General features: G+C 47.5%; 2 protein-coding genes across 2 annotated transcripts; one reads left to right on the forward strand and one right to left on the reverse strand.

Annotated features, from left to right (window-relative positions):
- The first annotated feature begins 2,164 nt into the window (after nucleotides 1-2,164).
- LOC135385133 (uncharacterized) lies at nucleotides 2,165-14,415 on the forward strand. The gene is made up of 5 exons (XM_064614309.1): nucleotides 2,165-2,216; nucleotides 3,504-3,584; nucleotides 5,406-5,526; nucleotides 8,339-9,552; nucleotides 13,684-14,415. Exons 2-5 carry the CDS (start codon nucleotides 3,504-3,506, stop codon nucleotides 14,413-14,415), a joined length of 2,148 nt encoding a protein of 715 aa, XP_064470379.1. The 5' UTR covers nucleotides 2,165-2,216.
- Nucleotides 14,416-15,668: 1,253 nt separating this feature from the next.
- LOC135385134 (uncharacterized) lies at nucleotides 15,669-19,094 on the reverse strand. The gene is made up of 2 exons (XM_064614310.1): nucleotides 18,754-19,094; nucleotides 15,669-16,655 (listed from the first exon to the last, which is right to left on the reverse strand). Exons 1-2 carry the CDS (start codon nucleotides 18,862-18,864, stop codon nucleotides 15,669-15,671), a joined length of 1,098 nt encoding a protein of 365 aa, XP_064470380.1. The 5' UTR covers nucleotides 18,865-19,094.
- Nucleotides 19,095-26,993: the final 7,899 nt, after the last annotated feature.

Below are 26,993 nucleotides of genomic sequence, written 5' to 3' on the forward strand. Positions count from 1 at the left end.
TTAAACGTGATCGGGAGAAAAGAAAGCTAGGCATTCTTTTCATAGGCGTGAGCAATTTCATCGAAGAGCAAAAAAAACAATTCGAGAGCAAATGGACCCGATCGTCTTCACAAGTGAACCATGTGGTTCAAAGACGCTGTTAAAAGCACAACACCTGTGACCAGTGACAGACGACGAAGACTGTTCGACAACAACCACAAAACAAAAGCGGTGACAGCTGAAAGCAAGCAAACTCGGCAAAACGGTGGCTCCGGAACCACCATTCCAATGGTGACTTTAGTTGGTACGGCATGGATTGGCTGGATGACTGGCTGGCGTTGGCTGACTATGAGGACGATCGCGACGATCGGGATGATCTGGATGGATGGATGGATAGATAGCGGCCTTCCCTTTGCATCGGGCGGTAGCATACGCCACCTAGCCTGTTAAAGTAAAAATAAAGCTACAAATTGGTTGATTCATCAAGTGTTTGGTATTTCTTGTATTTAGTATTTAATAATAACCCTATTAGTTATTTCTCTTTCTATGCCACCAGTCATTCAATCGAGATTTGGTTGCCGCCACCGCGTCTTGGTCCACCGGTCCACCCCTCTCCCGTCATTTTCATTTTCAAAACCGAGCGCCTCCCACAGCTCAACGCCCTCTTTTGGTGCCTGATCTGATCTTGGTCATCATCGGTGACTAGCGGTGACTAGTAAACAAGAACTTTTGTGAATATGATTGAGGAACTAAGTACACAGATGAAAAATCAAGGAAAAAACAAGGAAGGAAGGAATCTCTTGTGAATGATATGTCTCCCTTCTGCCCATGTAACAAGGTCGTGCTGGAGACTGGGAGGTGGGAGGCTGCGCTGTCTGAGGTGTTCCTTGGGCCTTCCGAAATCTTTGCAAACGAATGTCGGCACTGTTCCCCCTGAAGTCGGCCCAGGACGCATACTAGCCCCCCACTCCCTCGTGCTGTCCTCTCTCCATCTGTCCACATCTGTCCACCGCTCATAGCCACAGTTGCTTCGCGGCGCTAACACGGAATTAAAAAAAAAACAGTTCCCACAGAGTTATAGAGATCCCTCAGGCGTATACTGTTGATTACATTTGTCACCAAAAATAGTGTTAGCATAAATTAAATGAGTTACCGTTCGAAGAGTGTTTGATTTTTAGGGTGCAATCTTTTTATTTTTTTTTCTTTGTAACCGTGGAAACTATAGTGCAGGGGAAAATAAAATTTCAAGTCTGACACGTAGGTTTACCGCGGGAAAAACCAGTGAGTTCCGGATAATATTTTGTCGTCTAAATGCCACAGCAGGTGCTTCTGAAAATACTTCTTTTGGCCTTCTACCCAGGAAGCCATATAGACATCCCACAAACGCTCAAGCGACATCCTGATCTGGATGTTTGGATATCTCCAGGTCTGCCTTCGCAGAGAGCCTATATTTTTATCCGTTTTACATTTAGACGATCAGGATCTGTCGTACTTTTACCACATCCCAGATACGTCCAGTGAACGTCATTTTTTTAACGTTCTTCTATTTCGTGCAGTTTATTCAGTATTTAGTGTTTAGGAGATGCTGCTGCTGCCATTTGAGCTTTTTATTTATTTTCTTGACATTTGAACGAAAGCCTACCTGGTTATTGACTCTAAAAGCCTAACTGGCTTGACGCCGTCGCGCGCACAGCGACGTTACCTTACGCTTTGCGAATAAGCCAAGTGTAGCTTCGGTAACGGTGATTAAATTTGGCGATGGGTATTTCAACGTAGTTGCTCGACTCGGGATTTTAAAGCAATACGGTGGTCAAACGAGTCGAAAATAGGACGGCTTTAAATAATTACTGGCTCCAGTTTTGGGCGCGCTTTCCTCGAAAACCTTTGATTGAAAAGTGAATTAGTGAACGTTCGTCGTTAGCTAATTAGTGGTTTAGTAGTTACGTACTCTCGAGTACTTAATACTTTCTTGGACAGAATATCCGCACGGCCTTACAACCTACTCGCAAAAACGGCATCTATAGGCTGCTCTAATATCTTTCGTAGAAAATAGAAGTGACAGAGAACAATAAGCACCCTGTGTGTCGCAAGTGTCACCAAATTAGAATGCGAAATCAAACAAACAGGTTAGTCCTTCTGAAAAAATGTCTGATAAAGAAGAAGAAGTGATAAGGAAGAGGAAAAGTGAGGGGCGCCTTGCGGTGAAGTGGGCAGCGAGTTCCGGTTCAATCATAGATGTAAGTGAGCAATATTGTCCTATCATTAGATTGCATTCTTATCAAGAAGAGATGAAACGCGAAACGCGAGCCTTCAATGTTCCACTGCACCTGTAGACACAAACTACATATACAGTGAACCCTCGTTATTATGACCGTGGTCGTTCCCGAAAATTTTGGTCATAATGCGGAATTGTCATATAAACGGGGGGATTTGCAGAGGTTTCACTGCATTGTTCCCCAGGAGTATGGTCGTAAAGCGCGTATGTCAGATTATCGGGGGTCATGTTAACGAGGGTTCACTGTATATCGAAAGTGGTGCAGTATATTGTCTACCGCCACATACCATTTCGTTGGCGTACCTATTACGGTGAACCCTGGTTAATATGGCCCCCGATAATATGACATACTCATTTTATGACCGTTTTTTTTGGGAACCGTTCTGCCGCCATGTAAATCCATCTCGTTAGTATGGCAATCCGCTTATCCGACTATGACTGACATTTTTGGAACAATTACTGTCAAACACGGGTATTATATTCTCGTTATTATGACCACGTCACATGACCCGCAGAGTAACCCTAGGGAGAGGCTACACACATACCTCAGGCAAACGGGGTGACACGTGTTGCAGTAGGGGGTTTGGGATGGCTCCTGACGTTGTTGACCTCGCAATTACTCACAGGACTGCCTAAAGCACTGCAATGCTTAAAACCGCAGTGACCACGAGGCCAGGTCACACTGTGCTCCTGCTGCTGTCGTGCACCGAAGAATGGCCCGAACGAAGCGCGGTCTCTGAGGCCAGCGGATCGTGCGTTTCTCGTTAGTATGACAATTCGCTTGATGACCAATATCCGCGGGAACGGTGGTGGTCATATTAACGAGGGTTCAGCGTATTACCATTATTCAGTGTTGGTACCGCGAAGCAAATGTGGCCATGAGATGTGCATTGTGGCGTGTGTGTGTGTCTTGCGCCGACTTCAGAGGAACTGTGCCGTCATCCGTCTGAAAGGTCTACTGGAAGTCTCAGGGAAAGCCAAGACAGTGCAGCAGGCCCTATAGGACTCGAACCCTCCAGCTATACCAGGCTTTACAATCGCCTACAGCAACACGAGGCGATGATGTATCGGCTTTGGCCATACCGCTGGTGTATTGGCAAAAAATACGTCCTGCTTGACTTCGGAACCCGCATCACACGTCTACAAAGCCAAGACATGTCACCATTGTCTCGCGGTGTTAACAACATCCCGCCAATGTAGATCTATACATGTAGCAATTGACGGATCGCCTTGTTCGTCATTGCCGCAGATGACCCACAGGCTGGGGTCAACACTCGTCTTCTGCGCCTTGACCGTGACAGTCGCCGGCGCCTCGCAAGACACGGACCAGGTACGATACACATCTGATTCTTGCAGCACTGCTTAGAACTGCTTCCCACGGCAAATTCAATTCCTCGAGGGTTATCTAGAGAGCGCATGCGAACGCATGTTTGTAATTCAAGCGTCGCCGTAGAAGCACACCTACACAGCTGCAGTGTTATGGCTCCTCAACAGCCTTAGCCGTTTGAGAGCGGATTTAGCAGCCACTCGGTGGTGGTAGCTCAGAGTTCATACTGGAGACTGGGAGGTGCCCGGTTGATTGGCTGAGCTGTCTCGCGTTTTCCGACGGGCCTTCTATATAGGGATGTCGGCGCAGCTTCTACCCATATACCATATGGGTAGGGAATGGGAATTGGAATGGGAAATACCATATCTCCCATTCCTTTCGCGTGCCCCCTTTCCACCTGTCCACGTGAAACCCACGTCTTCCAGCTATTGTTGCTAAAGACGGCGCTACACGGCCCTGCGCTACACGAGTGCCGGATAGCCACAGCCGGATAGTCATATAGCCGGATAGTCATAGTCACATAGCCGGATAGTCACATGCTGTTGATGAGCCATAACGGTAGCGAATGAGCTGTTTATGTGCTTCACGATAAGGAGATCCCGGCCGTATTACAAACTGGAGCCCTGGGACATTGACTAGCAGACAGACGATATAACGTTCTCGATCTGTTTCTCTTTGGATTTTGAAGTAACGTTGATGTCCGTTCTAATGATGTAATTTGGGCAAAATGGACAGTGAACCCTCGTTATTATGACCACGGTCGTTCCAGAAAAATTTTGGTCATTATGCCGAATTGTCATTTTAACCAGTACGCTACTTAGTTCTAGTAATGAAGCAAGATTTCTTGGTGTTGTGCTCGATAAGCACCTCCGCTTTCAGTCGCATATTAGACATATCTCTAACAAAATTTCTTATGGCATTAGTGCACTTGTCAGGACACGACAATGCTTTCCTCGTTCAGTGCTCCTAAGCTTATATTTTTCTTTTGTCCATTCCCATATCGCTTACTGTGCCCCAGTCTGGGGCCTTGCTTATAACTCTCACTTACGGGCACTGCATGTGTTGCAGAATCGTGCTATGAAAATTATATTTAGCTTACCATATCAGTTCCCTGTTTCTCCTGTGATGACTAATTACAGAATATTAAGTATTCAACAAGTAATTTCCCATAACGTCCTACTCATCGCGCGGTCGTATATTATCAGCTGTTTAGAATCAGAAACGCTTAGTTATATCCATTTGAAGGCAAAACGTCAAAGCAGGGCTCAAGCGGAGGGTCTGCTCAATTTACCATTAACAAAAACTAATTACGGTAAGCACTGATTTATTTTCCGCAGTGTATGCGAGTGGAATCATTTACCACCTGAAATAAGGAGGATTGCTAGCCCCAGAGCGTTTAAACTCGAAACTAAAAACTTCTTACTATCCTCTTTACCTATGTAATGAGTTGTTATACGGATCTCCTTTTTGTGTACATTTAGCTGTCTTACTGCTACTGTTAGTGTCTTCTAACCAGTTTTCAGAAGCCTTCTAGAAGTGTAATGCCGAATTAATGTATGTTAATGCTTGGTGAACTGTCTTTGATGTATTTGTTAATCACTATGGAGAACCCTTTAACAGGGATTTTGTTTCCTACTGGGTTCTCCACCTGTATGTAAATATGTATGTATCTTCTAATAGAGTTGACTAATAAATATATTGAAATATTGAACGGGGGGATTTGCAGAGGTTTCACTGCATTGTTCCCCGGGAGTATGGTCGTAAAACGCGTATGTCGGATTATCGGGGGTCATATTAACGAGAGTTCACTGTATCGCTGTGCAGGAAAAGGTTGCACCGCGGAATGACTTCGTTCTTCCGGCACTCGACAGTTTTCCTTCAATACTGGCGTTTCGACAGAGACACCGCTCGGCTGAAGACGAGCTCCCCTACAGCGTAAAGCGAGGTGAGACGTAAACATTATGGGCCCTTCGACAGATGGGGAGAGGATAGCAGAAAGGAATCGGGGGACACCGGGGGGATGGTGTGCGTCCTGGGCTGACTTCAGGGGGAACTGTACCGTCATTCGTCTGGGAGGTCTGCCACAAAAAACCCAGGGAAAACCTTAGCCAGTACAGCCGGTGGTGGATTCAAACGAAATCTTAGGCAAGACCTTCGCTACACCACGGAAGACCAGACACTATTCAGCCATGCCACTGACCGCTCAGTGTAGCTGCACAGCGCATCTCACATTATGTCGCCCACGTCGTCTGGTCGAAGCCTACGCCGTCCTATGGTCGAGTTTGTCGTTGCGCCGCGCGCTAGTTGTGTACGGTCACAGCTAGAGCACTAGAAAAACAAGTTTCAGAGTACCGCCAACCGCTTGGCTTGACATGGCTTCGCCTCACGTAACCAAGCAACGACGCCATTTCCCTTCCACGCAAATGGGGCCAGCTGTGTTGACGCTCTGCGACAAATGCAGTTTTATGTAATCTCGCGTGAGATTACATGTGCTAGACGATCCCAGACGGTACATAAACTATGCTGTCTGTACAGATATACGGGCATAGCCAATTTCAAAGCGAAAAAGGACCTCCTAGGTAGGGAAAATATAATATCACTTATTCAATAATTTGATTTAAAAACACAGGCGTCAGACTGTAGTATTTTAATCAACAGGGCCAGTGATCTATGGGAGCATTACATGTACAAGAGCTAACCAAATGAATAAATAAATGGAAGGGATATGGTGGATCACGGTCACGTGGGTGGATTCGGCCAATAACCATCGCGGCGGCAAAGGGAAAAGGCTGGCGGTACTCTGAAACTTGTTTTTCTAGTGCTCTAGTCACAGCGCTAAAACTCTGCTAAAACTCTCTTGCCATCGCGTTTCGTACGTGTTTGGCAGTGCACCAAAGAGTACAGTGATATCTTTTTTTTTTTCAGTAGTTACTGAAAGGGAACTCCGAAGCAAGGAAGAGACGTACCGTACCGTTGGGAACACGGTTGTCTAAAATCTCCAGCCCGTGGCCGAGCAGTCCCCTATCGGCGATGTCGCGTACGAAGGAACTATACCATTACAGTCTCCGAGGGGAGGCCACGCAGCGCCGCCTGTCGGGAGAGAGTGCCATCGCACTCTCAGCGTCGTCTGCTAGGGAGAGCAGTTCAGCGCGGCCTCCCCTCGGGGAGGGTGTTGGTATAGTCCCTTCGTGAGCGACATCGCGGGTAGGGAATCGTTCCGCTCCGGGCTGGGGATTTTAGACAACCGTGTCCCCAACGGTACGTAGCTATGACAACAGCGTCTCGTACGTATTTTCCTTTCCTCGGGTTTCCAACTCAGCTAGCCCGTACACATCTCACCTCTCCTACCCCTTAATGCCGCAATTGGCCTCCACGATGCATCAGGACATAACCTCGGCGCCCAATCCACACTTGACGTGGCGTCACACTGTACATTCTCATTTGTTTAATTATCGCGCCGATTCAGTAAGAAGGTTTAGAGGGAGTACAAGCGATTAGCTGATTGTAACGTCTTTACGATAACAATATTCGCAAACAGGGGACGCCAAGCACCTGATTCCTTTGCAGTGGCTGACATCATGTTGCTGGTCTTGAAGTTGAAAGTTTTGTTTTGTTTGCGTGGAACGTTTCTGATATGTTAAAACTACCTAATGTGTGCTACCTTTTTGATTCCACTTCCCCGCGAGCAGATACCACTAGAGTCACTAAATAAGCTACGCTTCAGAGTAGCGACACTGTGCCGCCATGTTGTTTCGGATGACCTCCAGCGCCATCCATTTAGCGCTCTTCGAAGTGTCGTCTTCTTCCACTGCTGAACTTCACCTTCATCTATTTCTACTGCCAAAATAGAGGTGGGGCTGGAGGTCATCCGAAACAACATGGCGGCTCAGTGTCGCTACTCTGAAGCGTAGCTTATTTAGTGACTCTAGATACCGCTATGTAGCGCCGCTTGCCCTTTCCATACCTGCGCGCGCCCCTGCCACCTCCTCTCTGGAGCGGAGAGGTGAGGGGAATTCGGCCCACCGACACGGCGGTCTCCTGGAACTTCCCCGTTAGCAGCCGCCGCTGTAAAAAAAACGATAAAGGAGAAGAAATCACACACCGCGATAACAGTACAAACACAAGGAACCCCCTCTCCCAGCACCAACCGACCCAAGCAGCACAATGTACTGAAAGTCGAGTGCAATAGGGGTGAATGGGTAGGTGCCCAAGCAGCACAATGTACTGAAAGTCGAGTGCAATAGGGGTGGACGAGTAGATGGAAGGCCTTGAACAGACGCGTGAAACTAAGGAACACTGATAAGACACATACCGCCCACCCCTATTGCACTCGACTTTCAGTACATTGTGCTGCTTGGGTGGAAGGCCTTGAACAGACTCATGAAGCTAAAGAACATTAATAAGACATACCGTCCCCCCCCCCCCCTGTTGCACTCGACTTTCAGTACATTGTGCTGCTTGGGGAACTGTGTACCTCTGGCAACCAATGCCATTTGCTTGCCGGACAACACTGCAGTGGGCGTGCAAACACACGTTTGCCCTTGTTGCGTGATATGGCAAGTCTCCGCATCCCGTCCTGTGTATAGGTGTCATTTGATGTAAACAATTGCTCAGTGCCGTAGAAATCTTGCTGACAGCCGCCTGTGCCGACATGGGAAACCAAATGCGAAGCGTACATATGTCTTTATTATTAACCTGGTTATCACGTTCCCTTATCTTCTTCTTTTCTTCTTCTTCTGAAAAGACGTTCTTTCCAGAATACGATAGTGCTATGGATGCCAAAGAGCCGGAACCCCCGCGAGTGTCACCCCCGGCCTGGCACGTCCTGTTCCCACGAAGTACAAACGTGGTTCTCCCCGGTGCCATCATAGTTGACCCCCGCCACGGCATCCTGCTTCCAGAGGGCGGATCAAGGTCGGAGATGGAGCCCATCATCCGGGACAGCTTTTACATCATGGAACGGTACCTCAACAAGAGGAACCAGACTCAATTACCGATCGTCAAGTCCAGAAAACGACGAAGTTCAAATCGCGGCTGGCAACCTTTCCAATCGAGGTCAGCTAATCAGTCATTTTCTAGATCCACGGTCACAGGTGGCGTTGCACGACAGCTCACTATCGACCCATTTTATTCGAACGTTCCCCCCAAAAACAACGAAAACCATCGACAAGCTTGTACGTTGCAAGTTTCACAAAACGGGACGCTGGAATGCCGTCCGCTTGTTCCTCAAGGAACTCTACGACATGTTGCGCGTGGGCCTGATCAACTGTTTCCCAAAAAACCTGCCGCAAGCATCACGGCACGACGGACGACAACCGACGGATTGCCCTCACGCGTAGTGTTCCAGAGTAACGACAGCCAGCAAGGCTCACAAAACGAGACGCTGCCATATTCCCTACTCGGTCTTCAAGGCTCCAACACTTCCTTGCTGAGTACAGCGCTTAGGCCTAACTCGATTAACGCGACATTCCCTTTCAAAGACGCCATGGCACGACAGCGAGCGAAGCGGCATCGGTTGGTTCCTGTCCCTATCCGGGCTCGCAGGAACAGGCGGGATGTTTTACCGTACTACGCCAAAACTGCGTTTGCCCGTGGCTACGATCCCACCTTGAAGAATAGGACGCTGATGACGACATTTGCGAGGGCATCTGAAGCGGTTCTCCAGACCTTTCAGTCGGATTATCTGCATAACTCGTCAGGGGCAAACAGATATCCGGGAGAACTGTACAACTTTGTCGTCGATAAGGGTGATAAGAAGAGTGCGTTCCTGTTGGGTCTTGAGCACGAAAACGTTACCTTGGACGAAGCGCTCCGTAAGGTTTACGAGAAACTGAAGGCCGAAGACGTGAAGAGGTTTGGAGCTCTGCAGTCGGAAATCGCGAAGGAAATGACTTCACACGAGACTGAAGGGAGCGAACGCGGCATTCGCCGCCAACTACAAGGACACGAGTGGTCTGAGTTCAAAGATAAGGTGAGCTATTTGCACAGGGGGGTTAATGAGGCAGGGTAAAGTGGTACAGGAAAGGCAGGGCTGTGCAGCTCGCCCTTGCTCCTGCATTCGGCTAAACTACCCACCAACAAAAACAGCTGAGCGAACCTGAGCCGCGGCAAGGCTCCATGTACCACAGCAAACGTTCAGGATGATTCGCGAAGGTACCCCACATTCCAAAAAAGGGAGAGCCCCTCCCCCCCCCAAAAAAAAGCAAGAATACAAAAAAAAAGATAAACATGGTCTTGAAAGATGGGTTTGCCATCTCATGTGACTGCACAGGGTTGGCAACAAATGGAGCAGCTCCGCTGTAGTTAGGGGGCTGAAATTCGTCCACTAACACTGTCCATGACCAACGGATGGCTGCGCCCGGGCGGTGACGCTCCGGGATAGGTGAATCCCATTGACGCGCGCCAAGTACGCCCTCTAGAGTCTTCCTCTATTAACTCTATGTAACCCTCGACGCGCCAACGCAGACACGTCCGAACGTGTGAGCCCGATCGTTCTCAACTTCCGTGTGAGCACGGACATTGTCTCGTACGAAACAAACTGAAACTTTTGTCTACTGTTTTTACGGAGCGAGTTCTGATATTCACTTTTTCACTGACCATAGTGGAATAACACTGTTTATCTGTTTTGTGTGCAGTAAGAGAGCACATACAAATAACGATTGAACGGTAGGCATTATCTTTACTACAGAAAAGTTTCATGGAAGTCGGAACCAGCCATATTGGCGATAGATCTTCAGCTACCGCGTCCTCAGGGTTGCCTACATATGCTTTGCTACTAAACAGCTGTCACGTGCTGCTATGACGACGTCGGGTTTATAAACTGATAAAGCCAAAGTAATACCCCAGTCAGACGGCATGCTCAAAGGACTTCGGGGAATTGTCATTTGCAAAAAATGACCTCTGACAGCCGTGTCAGACGGCAGCTCGAAGGACCTTTCTAAGAAATGACCATCAACGCGAAAGGGGGCCCCCAACGACATTTGAGGAGCAGAAAGGAGCAATCTCGACAACAGTGTTATGCCATTGTACCCTCGCTACCTTCGCAGCTGAATGTAGGAAAACCTATAAAATGCGGATAATGGAGTGAAACTGTGTAAACGTATTTAGGTCCTATTTAGAGAAGTGCATATGGCTTCTGCATCTTGATTTGTGGCGCACAGACCAACTTCAAATTTCCACAGCAGACAGGGAAAACGAAACCGAAAAAGGGAGCCGGTGAGGGCAGTCAGTTGAGGAGCACTCCTTTCCCGCCTGTCTGGCAGGCGCCCCCGAACAAAGGTCATTTGAGAGCCCGAAGGCCATTTCTCGCAATTGACATTTGAAATGCTGTCTCATACCCCTGTCACACGGGCATCTCGAAGAGGGTATAAGACTGCAACAGCAATTTATTTTTTATTCGCATAACATTAGAGACATCGTAAAAAAAGCACTTTATTTCTCAGCATATTCTTCCTCGCGTTCGACACATGTGCGCAGATACTTCATCAATGCGACAAAAAAAAAAAAAAAAAAAAGAAAGAAAAGAAAAACACGTGAGGAAGGTCCATTGGTAGATCTTTTGGAAATGCGTCAGCATAAACCTTTGCGACGTTCTTGTGCTTCCTCGTTTATTCTGATTTGCTCGTTTTCTTCCAATTGCGTATTTTGATTCCTCCTTCTCTTCTGTTTCTTTTCTTTGGTACCTCCTTTTCTTTCCTCTTTTTGCGTTTCGGGACTCGTGTCACTGTTTAACTTAAAGGGACAGCCTCGTACAGCTGGGGCGATTCCGAAACTTAGCCAAAACTATCTTTACGAGTAGTAGGTACTGTACACATATACACTATGATACACTGTTCACAATGAGCGCCATATCATGGGAACCATTTTATATTGAACCATTATATTAACCATTATATTCACCATTTTATCTGTACCACTAACAGGGGCCTCTATGGTCCCAGAAGACCGCGAGCGTGGGCATGTCCACCGTTGGAGCTGCCAGGAACGTCCTTGGTCTTGGTGACGAAGTGTGTCGCTATACTTTGCTTGCTCGCTTGGTCTCAAGCTGGGTGTAGTGGATCACCACTCGTCTCCGGTAACAACATGTCGGAAGAAAATCATCCTCCTCAGCCTCGCAGTGTCGCGGAATCGCTAGCAAGCGTCCGCATGCCGCTCCTTGCGATCGGGTGTAAGATCGTTTTGATACCCTCCTGGCGGATACCTTGAGTGCTGCAAAATGCAATGAATGGTGCGCCGAGCCGTGATTAATGTTGAATTCATCAGCCACTTTATCGATGGTGGCAGGTTGATTTCCGTGTATGATATTCCACGGATTGTGTCCCGCGTCATGGAATCGTGAACCTGGCTGCGTCAGCGAAACCCCACTTTCGAAATTTTTGTGCCGTGTATACTTGCCAAAGCGATACACAGGCTTCTCCATTCTGTTTCAACAATGGCGCGACGAATATCCGCGGGCTCTTCCGGCACCGGATGCTCTTCCGTGGTGCATGCTAACAAGGGGACAGCCATATGGGTGGTTTGCAACTTCCTGTCAAAATGACGTAAGGGAAGTTGCAATGTCACGTGGATTTACTATTCCGGTCCGAAGTTCTGCTGGAGTCTTATAGAGTAAGTGCGATTTTCAACCTAAAATAAGCTAATGTTACGGGCGTAAACGCACTAATTCTGCGGAAAATGGACATATAATGTATCGCATACCCTTGGATCCTGCGCCTTTGGAAAAATGTTGTCAACGTAAGCGAAAATTGAACTAAGGGGTGTAGGCACTTGTCACCAAATGTCGTGCTGTGTACTTATCACGTTGAATTGTGCGTGGCTGTGATAAGATTATCAACTCATAATGTGAATAGAATATTACTAAAGCCACAGCTTCTTCCCAGACTAAAAGAAAACGATTACATGCCTACTATCGTCAGAGTGCCGAAGATTGCACCGTAAAATACTGCCTGCACATTTTGTTGCGCCATATCTGAAATGTTGCCTGTTATCTTTGTTATTTGAAGTGTCAAATTGACCGCACTGTAACAGAACATTTCCCGTAGGAAAAGATTGCGATTTTGAAGCGCACGCCGAACGAAACCGAAACATGCACGACGTGTCACGAAATATTATCTTTGTCGCAAGAAAAGCACGTGCGAAGTATTCGTTACAGTACCTTACTTCTTTGGTGTGCAGGCATTCCCAGGAAAACTCATCTTGGTTGTCTTTTAAGCCAGATGGTAGAAGTTTTGCTTTGCTCCAATTGAGCGCAATTTCGGACCGGAAGTTCGAAGACCCAGCATGTGTAGCGCCACTTCTCAACTTGAAAACCACCCATTGAAAGCGCTGTGGTCACGTGACATTTCAGTTTGTCCTAGTGGCGGGCCAAAACATTTGTAGTGCGGTAGCTGGAAGTTTATTTTTGTTGTGGCTAAATTGTGGTTACTTTTTGACTCTGCCTTCGTATATTATCTGCGTGCAATTGTCCAGCTTCGGTTTTATGTATTATGGAAGTTTATAGCTCGAACGCCGCCATACTGGCACGGGACAGCTGGAACCCCATCAGCAGAGAGTAAGTAGGCAACATTCGATGGTGGTGGCGTCAGGAAGTCAGGTGAATAGTGACGTCCTCCCGTCAGGGTGAGAGCCTCACCTACTGAAAGTCCCAGTGTACGCCAATACTGTACTGGATAAAAAAAACAAGGAACGCTTAGGGCCAGTTCTCACTTGGCGACGCCCGACGCGTCGTCGTGAGCGGGCGGCGGAAGTAGAGGCTCATCTCCGCCGCCCGTTCAGCACAGGCGATTTTCATGTTCCCACCACAGTGGCATTCCGTCGTCCAAAGCAGACGAAAAATCAGGAGGCGTGGCCTTTCTGTGACACCTTATTGGTCGCCAGTATATCGTTCTCGCCAACTCTCGCCGACGTCGTGAACGAGACCGGCATGGCAAATTTTTTGGCTCGACGTTTCTCCTCTCCCAACGCCGGAAATGCGCGTCAAACGACTCACAACGACTTCAATGTTGCCCATCACTTTTGGTTACACACACATGTGCATGAACAAATTGTGCCCTTGTGGGTGAGCGTGAAAACATTAGTAACAAATAAATTTATTGTCTCGCAGCATTCTATGAAGAAACGGCACAGAGGCGGTGGCCACCGACGCGCTTCAAACGATGGTGACGACACCGGCAATCAAGCTGAATACAATGGTGACGTAAAGGAATCCAACGACCACCCCTACCGTAACCCGCGTAACTACCAGAGACAGCCGTACGGCGTACGCAACGACGCACAGCAAGCCATCGACTCGTTCAGAAGACGACCACTACGAGCTTCGAGGCAACAGGGACACGACGACCTGGCAAGACCACCTCCAAGTAAACAAGAGTTGGAAGAGATCGTCTCAGTTAACGGTCACCCCTACGTTCTTATTAAGGATCCCGAGGTGAGGACGAAGGCGGATGAAGACGAAGGCAGTCGCGGTTCGGGTGCGCGCCACCAGCTCGGTTCGGCCTACTGGCCTCTGAACGGGAAGAAAGTTGACCTGAGTTTCCTCAACTCCTTGAAACCGGGCGGCTTGATAACCCCGGATCCGGCTATTCTAAAAGACGACCAGTCAATGTATCCGTTGGCTGTTTTGTTCGTGGTTCCAGGACGGCCCCTGCTTCGCGCTCTTCAGCAGATAAGGGGTGAACAGTCAGCCCAGAAGCGGAGCTTAAGTTGGCACGGTTCAAAGAAAGGGAACAGTGGTCTCATTGGTAAGGAGCTGATATGTGATCGTTCAGGAGGAACTGTTATCTGTTACAGCACGGACAATAGCACTTTGACGATGTCATCCGTAATGTATGCCTGATGGAAGCGTGCCATACCTGTCCGGCAGGTCCGGGATGTATAACGACTTGATTCCCCGTTATTGAGGAATGCTTCATATAACGTGCAATAAGTAGTTCGTATTGATACGCATAACGAGGTCTGGCATAACGGTCTAGCATAACGCATACTCGCTGCCATGTCCCCTTCAAATGACTGCCAGCTGGCGTTTTTGTTTGCTGATTATGGTAAGCATAACTATGTATTGATTGGCGAAAAAAAATGGTTTGGACCGCCTTTGATTATTCAACAGTTTTCTTTGTGACTGCACTGCACAAAAGGCCGCTCTTGACCCAAAATATGGACGACTATACTTCTCATAACTCACACAACAGGCAAAGTATGAATGCTGTCACTAACAGTTGACGGCTGACATTAGAGGAAGTTTCCCGGGGGAACAGCACAGTCGGCCGTAAGATTGGTGCTCACCAGATCCCAGATCTTGGTTCTGTCACCCAAGAGCGTACGGACGCTTATAGCTTTTGGCTCTACCTCGATATGAGGCACGTGATATGTTTCAATTGCATCAATTGGCGCAGGAATCCAAATGATCCAAACATTGTTCGGAGTATATTTGATTAATGGGAATATAGCAATAAGTGACATACCCGTCCCTCCAATGTACAGTGAATCCTCGTTTATGACCATGGTCGTTCCCGAAAATTTTGTTCATAACGCGGAACTGTCATATTAACGGGGGGGATTTGCAGAGGTCTCACTGGATTGTTCCCCAGGAGTATGGTCGTAAAGCGCGTATATGTCAGATTATCTGGGGTCATATTAACGAGGGTCCATTGTATAGTCTACAGCATACACCATACCGGCATAGTCTACCATATAGTCTACAGCATCTTTCGCATTGTAGCCAATATACGAAAAAATTATGGAGCCCTCGCAAACGTTAAGTTTAAGATGGCTCGTCCAAAAATGCAGTGACGTTCGTGATTAATCCTCCCGCAGGGCGACGATTAGCAATGATTGCCAAGGGACGGCCTTGGAAATTGATTTCAATTGTTACGAGATAAGCAAACGAAACATACAATGGACAAGCGAGATTTCTTTTCTATATACATCTCATGAACTATGTAGATGATAAATGTATTAACACGTATCAGGCCGCCTTCACAAAAACGGGCCTCTTCAAAGCGTATACCCCGTTCTACGGATCCTCAGTTCATCTTGCACTATACGAAACCTGTACAGGCACTGCGGATAATTTTCGTAAGCTGTTAATAGTCAGGCGACTAAGCGAGCCTTCTTCCTGTTCAACTGGAGCAACAGTTCCTGGAGAAGTCGCTTCGTCTCTCGTAGGTGCTTCCTATACGCGGGCTTATTATTCGCGTAGGCGTTCGCTCGAAATTTTAATTTTTTACTTGCATGTGCGTTACCGCCTTTCACTGACCCACGAAAGTGGTGCTGTCTCTCTTCGTCGCCATTACCGTCGTCGTTCTTCAAGCGACCCAGGTGTTCAACGTTGTAGTCCAAGTGCAGGTAGTCTCGCTGAGCCTGAGGTTCTTCGAGACTTGCCAGAAGCCCGCCAATGACAGCTAAATTTGCGGCGGACGCGTCTTCCTGCGATGACCCTATTGGCCGTCCCTTATTGGACGCTTTCACCCCTTCCTTCGTGTTGTCACCGTGGGACGGCGACGCAGAGTCCTCGGGATTCATGTTAACGGTCAAGAGCTCGAGGTAGTGCCGTAGTCGTTCCAAAGCGCGCTTGTCTCTTCCGATGACGTCCGGAACGACTAGGAGGTCCCCGGTCTCTGAAAGCTGCTCCTGTTCTTTGGGGAAGTCCTGCTTGTCCCCTTCGCTAGGTTCCGAATTTATGAAAGAGTACACTAATTGCGTCAGGAGCGCCAGGTTCTGGTCATCCTTTGAACTAGCCGTGACATTCGACGTGACCTTAGCCAGGTCACTCTTATTACCAACATCCCGGCCGACGAGTTCTAATTTCGCGAGAGGTTCGACGTGTCTGCGCGAGACTTTGTCATTACTGTTGGTGGCTTCGTCGGGTGCCGTTTTCTTATTGTTGTGGTTCTTGGACAGTTGCTTGATGAAACCGATTAAACCCTGTGGCCGGAAGAAGGACAATCGACGTACTTCCGGAGCGCTGCCAGTGTCGGCGATGATTACCGGAACTTTGTCGCTCGTCGAGTCGCGTCTGGTCCTCTTGTGTCTGTGGAGGATCGTTTGAAAAGAACGGTCGTGTTCTTCTTGTTCGTCCTAGATATGGGGGAAGAAAATTCGTAGAAATATTAAGTAACGCAAAAACTACTTTTCCAGCATACACGAGCGATTCCGTTCGGTTGATGGAAGAATAGAGAGTTGCCGCTTGTAGGTCGCGTAACCATAGATTGAGAAGTTACCCGTCAAAAAGAGCACGTTACAAGTTACCGGGTGCAAAATGTAACTTAGTTAATAACGAAGTTCTTCAGCCTGAAATGTAGCTCGCAGTTACTGAGTTACTTGAAAAAAAAAGAACGAGTTACTTCAAAGTTACTTCGGACAGAAAATAGCATTACGCAGGTGCAGCGCGCGTGAGCAGTTGAGTTAGACGTTGAGTTGGCTGCGGAGGAGTGCAACACGCTTAGATCGTTTTCGTTTATGTTCAACAATAGCATTCTCCCCGTTTGTAAACAAATGACGTCGTAGTGTTCGACAGCACCACAAATTTGGCTGAATTGAACTACGCTCGAAGCTAGAGGTGAAGGTCGCGCCCGAAAGTCACGGTCTTGAAGGGATTGCGATATAGTCCCTTAAAGGGACGCGACCCTCGGTCCTGCTTTTCTTTCAATTGGAGGCAGCGAACAAGTGCCCATTCGTGGAACCCAGCCCTCTCCTTCCGATTTGTTTCGGTTTCAGTCCGCCTACAAATGTCACGATGCCGTTTCTCTGGTAGAGGTCTATTCGAACCCTTTGCACCACTCACTGAACTTCGCGAATGGTCTCCTGAATGCAACAGTTTACGTAAATACGTGCCCTTGGTCAATTTGAACGGCATAAGGCTGTGTAACCCAGCCAACGTAGCAGTTTTCCAGCCACACAGAGTAAGAAACAGTTAGCGCATCTTTCTTCGCAAATTATGCCCTATGTATGGCGCAAGATTTTCTATCACTCGATATATCACGGTTGACGGTTTGCTTCAAGGTATTTTCATGCATGCACACGAATTATGTACTTGGGACTCTTGCAACAGCGCGTGAAATGCAGTCTGCACTCCGTAACATTCATTTACTCCCGAAAGGGACTATTTTTTGTGGCAATGCATTTAGCCCACAAAAGGAATAAAAGCACTACTTTTTTTTCCTAGAGTGTGGTTGTCTAAATGACTGCACTGTTGTGCGACCAGGATCCAGTACATTTCGGTTTCGGCTGCTTCCTCTTCGTTGGAGGTTAGTGTCCCATCCCGTTCGATGGACGGAGATTGTCCGAGCAGATGTGATGGTAACACAGATATAAATTATAATCTTTGGGAAGAAAATTGCCGGGGTTCGCGTAGGACCATATTGGATCATTTGGCATGGAATGACCCATATACAGAACAGGAACAGGGACCGACAAGACGTTACAGTAAATACGTCATCGAGGGACCTTCAGACACGATGCATGAACTCGTTTTAACTTTCAGTTGGAAGTGTTGACCTCTCTGTGGGAAACATTGACCCTGCATTTCAGGTGCCTCTGATATCGAAGATCTGCATCAATCTCTATACAGTTGGTAACACTGAAAGAGTAAATGATCTTGTGCGTCCGTATCGTACTGCGTTTCGGATATTCCAGACATTCATGTGCTTCATGTGTTTTCAGTTGGGTAGCAACGTAACTGATCTGGTGATTTATAACCCTGTCACACGGGCAGTCCTCAATGACCATTGAAACCAACGACCATTGAAAATGCGCGTAGCGCCTAGCAACTTTTCAACGAGCATTGGATCCAATGTCTCCTGATAGGTTGACACATTACACGGCTAGGCGGTGCTACATGCAGTTTCAATGATCATTGATCTCAATGGTCGTTGAAGACTGCCCGTGTGGCAGTGGTATTAGCCCATTTCAACGACCCTACCTTTCGCAAGATGGCAAGTTTCGAATCCGTTAGGCTTAGCATTCCCGTGTTTCTCCTGCGCTATAAAAGTGCATCAGATGGGGTTGTTGAAATGCATATAAAAAACTTCTAGACCACACATTCTTGTAATTGTTTTTTTTTTATATTCGCTATATAATCTTCTTTCACTTCAGTACATTAATTAATTAATTAAGCTAATTAAAAAAAAGCCATAAGCCCGTCTACGGAACTACACACCCGGAGTGCATTACTTACTTGACTGATACGCTGCTGTTGCAGTGCCCAGCTTGTCGTATGACCGTTGTGACTGCAGAAGCAGGTTGCTGATAGTCCAATTATTAGAACGAAAACCCTTAGCACTTCCATCAGGGTCGAACGGATAATTTTCAGTCGTTACAGGAATCCAGGTCGGGGTTGTTTGTAGTCCCAAGTGATGGCCGACAACGTTCCCACTGACGATGTCCCGCTTTATTGGAAGATCTCGTTACGCAAAGTCGTCCGACGGTTGAAGCATCCCTGCGTCGCCCGATGATGTTACATAACTGATGGGAAGATGGAGTCCCAGGAACGCGCGTCACCCTGATGATGATGATGATGATGATGATGATACTGTTGTCACCCTATGGTATGGATGCTGTTCATGGCGATGGGAGTGATAGAGTTGTGGGGGCGGCGACACATAAATGGATAAAAACGACGAGACCCGCGGTTTGCATTCACACGGTTCCCACTTACTGTGCACCCTAAGAAAAAAAGGAGTACTTTTACTCCTTTTGGGGACTAAATGCATTGCCACAAAAAAAAAAGTCCCTTTCGGGAGTAAATGCACGGGAGTAAATGAATGTCACAGAGTGGAGACCGCATTTCACGCGCTGTTGTAAGAGTTCCATGTGCATATTCGTGTGCATGCATGAAAATACTTTGAAGCAAACCGTCAACCGTGATATATCGAGTGATATAAAATCTTGCGCCATACATAGGGCATAATTTGCGAAGAAAGATGCGCTAACTGTTTCTTACTCTGTGTGGCTGGAAAATTGCTACGTTGGCATGGGTTGTACAGCCTTATGCCGTTCAAATCGACCGAGGGCACATATTTACGTAGACTGTTGCACTCAGGAGCCCATTCGCGAAGTTCAGTGACAACTTGCAGTCCTGGGGAGTAAATGTCGGGACTAAATGTCGGGTTAGGGGACTAAAACGGGGGAGTAATTGCAGACTAGAGGAGTAGAAGCTGCAATTGCTCCCCGTTTTACTCCTCTTTTCCTTAGAGTGTGCAAGCTCACATAAACACACGCACATAATAGAGAACTTTAGAATAAGGAGAGACAGTTTTAGCGTGTTCAATAAACGGGGGCGTACCAAGGATACATAGAAATAAGAGATTTTTTGATCGACACCCGAGGAAAGGAATTCAAATCGGCCACAGTGGTTACTAATTGGAAACATGTTTCCAATTTACCTGGCATCTCGATACTGCTATAAATGAAAGCTTAGGCCCTCCTATATTGTGGCTGGTTGATGTCCACCATGTCAAAAGATGACCTGTGGCTTCGGCAAGACATATCGCACAGGACGGACCGTGAGTATACGAAAGAGTGTAGGGAACGTATTGCCCGTGTGCGGGCATTCTACTCACCCAACGTATTGTTTCAAGAATTATTTTTTAAACTTGCACCGTCAGCAACGTAGCACAGTGAAAAAAAAAAAAAGAAAGAAGGAAAGAGAGAGAGAGAAAGAGAGAGAAGAAGAAGAAGCGCACGTTGCGTTAGGAATGATGACTTTCATTCGTTGCGTGCTTTCTTTTTTTTCACTCTAAGAACAAAAGAATTTCCTACCCAAACTGGTACTGCCACGTAGATGGGTAGAAATCCAGCGAACCGGTAGAGATGTAGGAAGGGAGTTGCCTCAGGACAGAAGCCGCCGATATTTCGAACAGAGACTGTTCTTCTTCTGGGCACCGTCCTCATCATTGGCATGGTATTTAAAGGGTTAGGTGTGACGTGTTTAAAGGTTCATGCGAATTGTGGGTCAACAGCCCGGAGGGAAGAAAGGGTCCGTTCGGGCTTCTACGGCCGGAGTGAATGGCTGCTTTGTTAGAGTGTGGAGGGGATTATGTGAACGTAGTGATCTAGGCTACAGACCGGTTACAGAAAAATGGAAGGTTCAGGAACACGTGGACGAAACGGGACAACAGGCAAGAATTGGCAAGCATAGCGAAAGATAAGGAGGTTTGTGGTTACGTGGGGATAAATTCCAGACCGAGCAAGGTTTTTTTTTTATTATTACAAAGTTGTGGCATGCAATAAAGAAAGCAGAAAGCAGTGGCCATGCAGAACATAACAGATGATAATGGGTGTAGAACGGAAAAGCATATTTTATTTGTGAAGTGTTTCTAGGGTGCCTTGTGATTTGTTGATACCGGACGGGTGAAGAGCGTTGAACTTGTATATGAGATAAGACTCCCTATCACGTCTGTCACGTGTGGATCTAAACCCGGTTTCTAGAATATATAGTTTAATGTTGTCAAAATTGTGACCAGGAACGTTAAAGTGTTCGGCGACTGCTTTGGGGAGTTTGTTGGACGTGTCGGTTCTGTGTCCGGTAAGGCGGTTGTTCATTTGTTGGCCGGTTTCACCAATGTATTGCATAGAGCAGTCGCCGCATTCAATGCAGTATATGACATTGGAGCTTGTGCATGTGAATGCGTGGTTAACGGGGTGGGTGTAATTGCTCGCAGTGCTTTTGATGAAGTTAGCGTGTTGAACGTGCTTGCATGTTTTGCAGCGCGGGAGATTGCAGGGTCGTGTTCCCTTATACGGGGTGCTCGTGTTGCTGATTTTGGCATTGACCAAGGAGTCTGCTAGGTTTTTTGCGCGTCGGTATGTCACCTGTATGGGATGGGTGAATATATTGCTAAGTCGGTCACTGCTTTGGAGGAGGGGCTCGTGCTTCTGTAGAATGGCTTTGATGTTTGGAAGTGCGTTGGAATATCTTGTGATGAAGCCTATTTGGCACGCGTCAGGATTTTTTCGGTTTTCCAGAACCTCGTTTCGATCGAGTGTGAGTGCCTTGCGACGGAATTCGGTTAGGAGGGAGTCTGGATAGTCCCTTTGGGCAAGTGTACTGCAGAGTTCGTCAAGCTTCTCAACGTAACCTGTGTCGTTTGAACAAATTCTGCGTAGTCTTACATTCTGCCCATTAGGAATTCCAACCTTACAGTGACGCGGGTGGTGACTCTTGAAGTGAAGGTATTGTTGTTTGTCAGTTGGCTTTTTGTACAGGGTTGTGATGAGGTTGCCGTTGTCTAGTGGTACTGCCACGGTACTTCTATACCATTTCAGGCCAATCAACGCGCGGCTTCTCTTCCGCGAGTATAAGCAACGGTGTCCGTTTTCTTTGCTCCTCTCTCACACGTTTCATCTAAGAAACAAGGGTAGAATTTCCTACCCAGGCTGCTAGAACGACAGTTTCTACTCTATAGTTTGTTCCTATATATACTCTGCACTTATACCCCAAATGACAAATTGGTTTAAGTAGAAAACAGTGGCGTTGGCAGACCTCCAAGGTGGGGGGGGGGGGGGGAGGGGGGGGCTTGATACGAAAACTCGCCCCTCCCCGCTGATCCTGTGTGCGACAACACACACATATGCTTGTGCACACTGCAAACTGCGGATGAAAAAATCCAAAGTTGATTTGGACGTTCACAATACGATTACATGTACAGGCTGTCATGGCCAATGAGGTGGTGTCACGAGATTGGAAGTATTTTGAAAAGCTCATACTTTGAAAACCATTCAAGAGCGCAGCTTAGATAGACGCCATGAACTGCAAGAACTTTTGCGATCGTCACACTGGTCCCTCCCCCCCCCCAAATATTACGTTCTCTGTGGATTTGCACGATTTGTGTGGGTCAGTCCCGGGCAGGTGGGGGGGGGGGGGGGGGGGGGCTCGAGTCCCCCTAGTTCCCCCACTCCGTGGCTATGCTATTGGTAGAAATGTGGTTGCAACGCAGCTCTACCGGGATGGGTAGAAAATTCTACCTTTCTTTCTTGTTTTCTTACAGTGTATCTCTCTAGCTGTTTTCCGCGTCTCTCGAATTTTCTACTCCTAAACCCGCACATGTTCGCCACAATCACATACGCCCATGATTGAAACGTTCCTGTTCAGAGGGATATGGCAGCGTCTGTATAAAGTACGATGACAGCCCATCGATTGTCTAGCAATTCATTCAATGCGTAATAATTCTATTCTGGAGAATCCTGGGGGGGCTACTGAAGATAAATATCTTACAGACATGCGCGTTTCTTTGTACTCGTGTTAGGGATATTTCACGTAACGTCTGGACGCTGTATTCCGTCGTGTGCAGCTGCTGGGCTCGGTTGTGCAAGAAAAGACGCGTGTTTAAGCTAGCGTTTCAGATTTTTTTCTCGTATTTTTTCGTCACAAGCCACAATGTCCTACCCCGTGGTTGACGACAGCAAGTTCTCGCTTAAACAGAAGCAAATCGTCGCGATAGCGCGCTCTGAACCCGGCATACACATAACAGACACCGTAAGTATCGAACAGCTTTTCTGTGGTCGAATTAACGGATCCGCTAATTAACCGGCTCCGATGTAATAGATGTCTATAGGCGTATGAGAAATCGCCGAAGTTGACCAAGCACGCGCTGCAGCCCGCCATGTGACCCACTCCTTGGCAGAGATCGGAACCGGTATATTTTTTCGGTCAGGTTCGAGTTCGGGTGCAGGCATACTGAACCGAAATGATCAGCTTGAACCAGCTCAGTTATATCGGTTCGGTTCTAAAGAAAAAAGAGAATCGGTCAGCTGTCGGGATATTTATAGGGATTGGAACCGTTACTTTTTTCGGTCCCGGTTTAACCGGTTCGTGGGCAGTAATTTTGCTACATGAAAGCGAGCTTACGCTCACCGTAAACGGTTGTAAGAGAAAGGTGTGAGATAACCGTTTCAGGACGGCTTCGTTTCCTGTGAGAATGTCCGGATAGCGGGGGAACCGGATAAGTGAAACACGAAAATTCAGAGTGACCCTAAAAAGGCATCTTTATTGATCATTACACAGAAAACTATCCATTGTCATCTGTTTCACTCTAATATACGCATCCAGTTCTTCTAAACCTTTGCGAATGGCATTGACTTGCGAAATATTGTTCTGTTGCTCGAAAAATAATAGTGCTGTTCTCAGTGCCGCCCGCGCATTTTCTACCGTCACAGCTGGTGCCTCATCCAGGCTTTCATCATCAGATTATTTTTGAACACTATCGGAAGCGACGACACTGACAATGTCGTCATCTATGATTGCAGCGCAGGGGTCCTCGTTGCGGACCTTCTCAGTCTAAAATGCCCAGACTGCTCAGTGGATTACTTTTGTGTAACGTGCAAAGTCGGAAAGGGAGAAAATTCTTCCTAGCAACACTGTCTTTGTGTCAGTAAAAGTCACGACCAGGGTTCTCGACCTCACTTGACTAGGTGTGGGCCAAGTGTCATTCCTGGACAATGACCGGATAACTGAAGCCGATTGTTGGGTATTAGTCACTTCTGTTCCCTGGAATTCTCGTCCGAGTCCGGAAGCTGAAGTCCGGATAAACGAGAGCGAAATACATGGGGAGAAATACCGTACCCATGTTATTTTGTCCGGATAGCGCAGGATCCGGATAAATGAAGTCCGGATAAACGCGGGTCGACTGTACAATTATTTCACCTCTGAACCGATTCCCGAACCTGTAACCGTATGATATTTTGCGGTTCAGTTAATTCCGGTTCCGTTCAGGACAAGCAAACATATTTCCGGTTCGGTTCGGGCTCGTCAGAAAATAACGTTTCTTTTTTCGGTTTTCGGTTCAGGTTCAGTGCCGGTTCCGATGCCTGCTCCTTGCACCTGTCTGCCTAAGCGTCTGTCATAGCCACAGTCGCTTCGCGGTATTAATAGACCTCACTCTGTTTGTAAACAAATGATGTCATAGTGTTAGACAGCGCCACCAATGTGGTAGAGTTGAACTATATGCTCGAAAGGGGCGAACAAGGTCGCGCCGGAAAGCCACGTTCTTGAGGGGATTACGATGGTGCTTCAAAGGGACGCGACCTTCAGTCGCACTCTTCTTTCGATAGGGGGCAGCGAACAAGTGCCCATTCGTGGAACCCAGCCCTCTTCAAAAGATTTGTTTCGGTTTCAGTTTGGCTACCAACGTCAGGATGCCGTTTCTTGGGTTGAGATCTATCTGAGATATTTTTGTTTGGGGAGCTGATGGCTTCACCCGAACAGAGGCAAAGTGGAGGGAGTGACAGATAATCATAACACGCGTTCCGACATTTTATGTATCAACCGACACAGGGTGTTTCATTTAAAATTTTACAAGAACCTCGCTGTCTGAAAATCGTGCGGTACACGTGATTTACATTCGGCGACCATTTTTGCCATTGTATCTTACGGGCACTTTGACAAATTCTCAGCCGTGAGAAATTGCGTTTTCGTAATTCCGAACTCCGAAATGTGCAAAGTTAAAGTTTTTGAATGCGTATAGCTGTCGCCTCAACCATTCACGGCTACACCATCGACACCCAGCGCGGCAGCTTCGTCGAGCATCCAAACTACTACCACGTGATCTCGAAATCGGTTGAGCAAACACGTCTGCCAACGGGCCTATACGCTGTCACCACTGCGTGTATTCTCTAATCCACTGGTTTCTACAACAGAGGCTCTGTCCACTGATGTTCAGCAACTTGCCATTCCAAGTCTGGCGCACCTTGCTACTCTGGTCTCGGAACGTCACACGTCCTTCTCCTTTCGCTCCAGAGTATGATATCTCTTTCGACCATGAAGGGGGGATATATTTATTAGAAGAAACGAAAAAGACGGGGGAAAGGACAGCCAAACTGAGGATGCCGGCTTGCTATTCCGCCAGGCTATTCAGGCCGGGTTTTTACTGGTACATACCAATCCAGCTTTGGTGCGGCCGCACCAACCGCTCACAGGATTGTTGGTGGACGGAGGAACAGCAACTCCGGTAACTAATGACGTAATGACGACGGGCATCACAAGACCGCCTATTTGACGTCGCCAATGATATTTCCGGTCTACGTCTTCTCGTACACAAGGGAGCAAAGGTCTGCACAATGAACCTTTTTCACATACGCGTCCTGTCCTAGCGGCGAACTACGTTTGGCGCGCGACAAAACCAATCCACGCACGTAGTGACGAACGACCAAAACCGGTGGGATCGACGAGCCTCTCTCTGTGATTCCCGTACTGCGCCATCTAGTGAAGACGGAGATAACCCTGTCCGGCGCTTCAAGGTCAAGCGCATGCGCATAGGCTGTTGTGAAAAAGGACCAACCGTCACGGTGACGTAATCGTGACGTTGATTGACATAGTGAAGCCAAAACAACGCGGACTGAGAAGGCCGCCTTTTCACCAAGCCGTGTTCCTTCACGGGGGTCGCTGCTTCGTATTAATGGTGCATCACACAAATGAGGTCACGTCTTGGGTCGCTTCTTCACCAGCACGCACGCACAAAGGATGTGACTTTCACACTTGCTGGGGGACTGGTGGCAACCTGAAACAAAAGCTAAGATGTTACCAGTGGATAAAGATGTCTACGAAGTGCTTCGTTTCTTCTCACTGCTTTGTCGGTATGTTCGTCGAACCGGGGCTTCTCGTCAAGGGCGCACAGGCAACTCATGTACTCTCCCACGGTTTGAATGAGCCTGACGGAACTGGGAGGCCATTGGGTAAACGTAAAGTGATGCTCTGGGGACACTACAACAAGCTCACGCAGTGTTGTCATTGATTTCTCCGTCAGCGGGACACCTGTAGCAAAAGAAGAGGTTGAAAGTCGCGTGCTCGTGGGTGGGGCGCGCAAGGCCGCAGCCTCGTGCACCCTGCCTGACAAAAAAAATCGCTGCGCGTCTCTCAGGCAAAAATAAAATATTGTCTCACTTGGCGTCTAAAGTAGAGACATGACGCCACCTTTTGAAAAATAATCAAGGAAATCGAAGATGGCATTTTTGAGAAAACTGAGATGCAACATTGGCAATTTTCGCCTACTATGTGTGATTCTCAAGCTAATAACACAGAAATAACTGGGCTGAGAAAAATGAGCTTTATACAGCACGAAAGCTCTTTCAATGTCCTATCGAATGGCACTAAGCTCGATGTTCTCAGAGGTTCCGTCATGAAGCAAATTGGTAACAAAGTTTGGCCTTTTTGAACGTTTACGCCAAGTTTGGCATTTTTTAACAGAAAATTTGTGGCTCTCATAGTTCTGTGGGTGACTGTCGACAGTGTCTATGGTGCAGCCTATAATCACAAAAAACCTCCAGTTCCTAGACATAAAATTAGCGGTGCTAGATCCCGTCAAAGTCGGTCCAGAAGAAAGCCTGCTCAAGCAGCGTCAGACTTTCCCCCTCTCCTACGCGGAAACTACTACACGCACGAGCGTCGCACGTGGCGCGATTTGCGTCGTTTGAGCTGTCCTC

This window comes from Ornithodoros turicata, chromosome 2 (genome assembly GCF_037126465.1).
Source record: "Ornithodoros turicata isolate Travis chromosome 2, ASM3712646v1, whole genome shotgun sequence".
NCBI classification, from domain to species: domain Eukaryota; kingdom Metazoa; phylum Arthropoda; class Arachnida; order Ixodida; family Argasidae; genus Ornithodoros; species Ornithodoros turicata.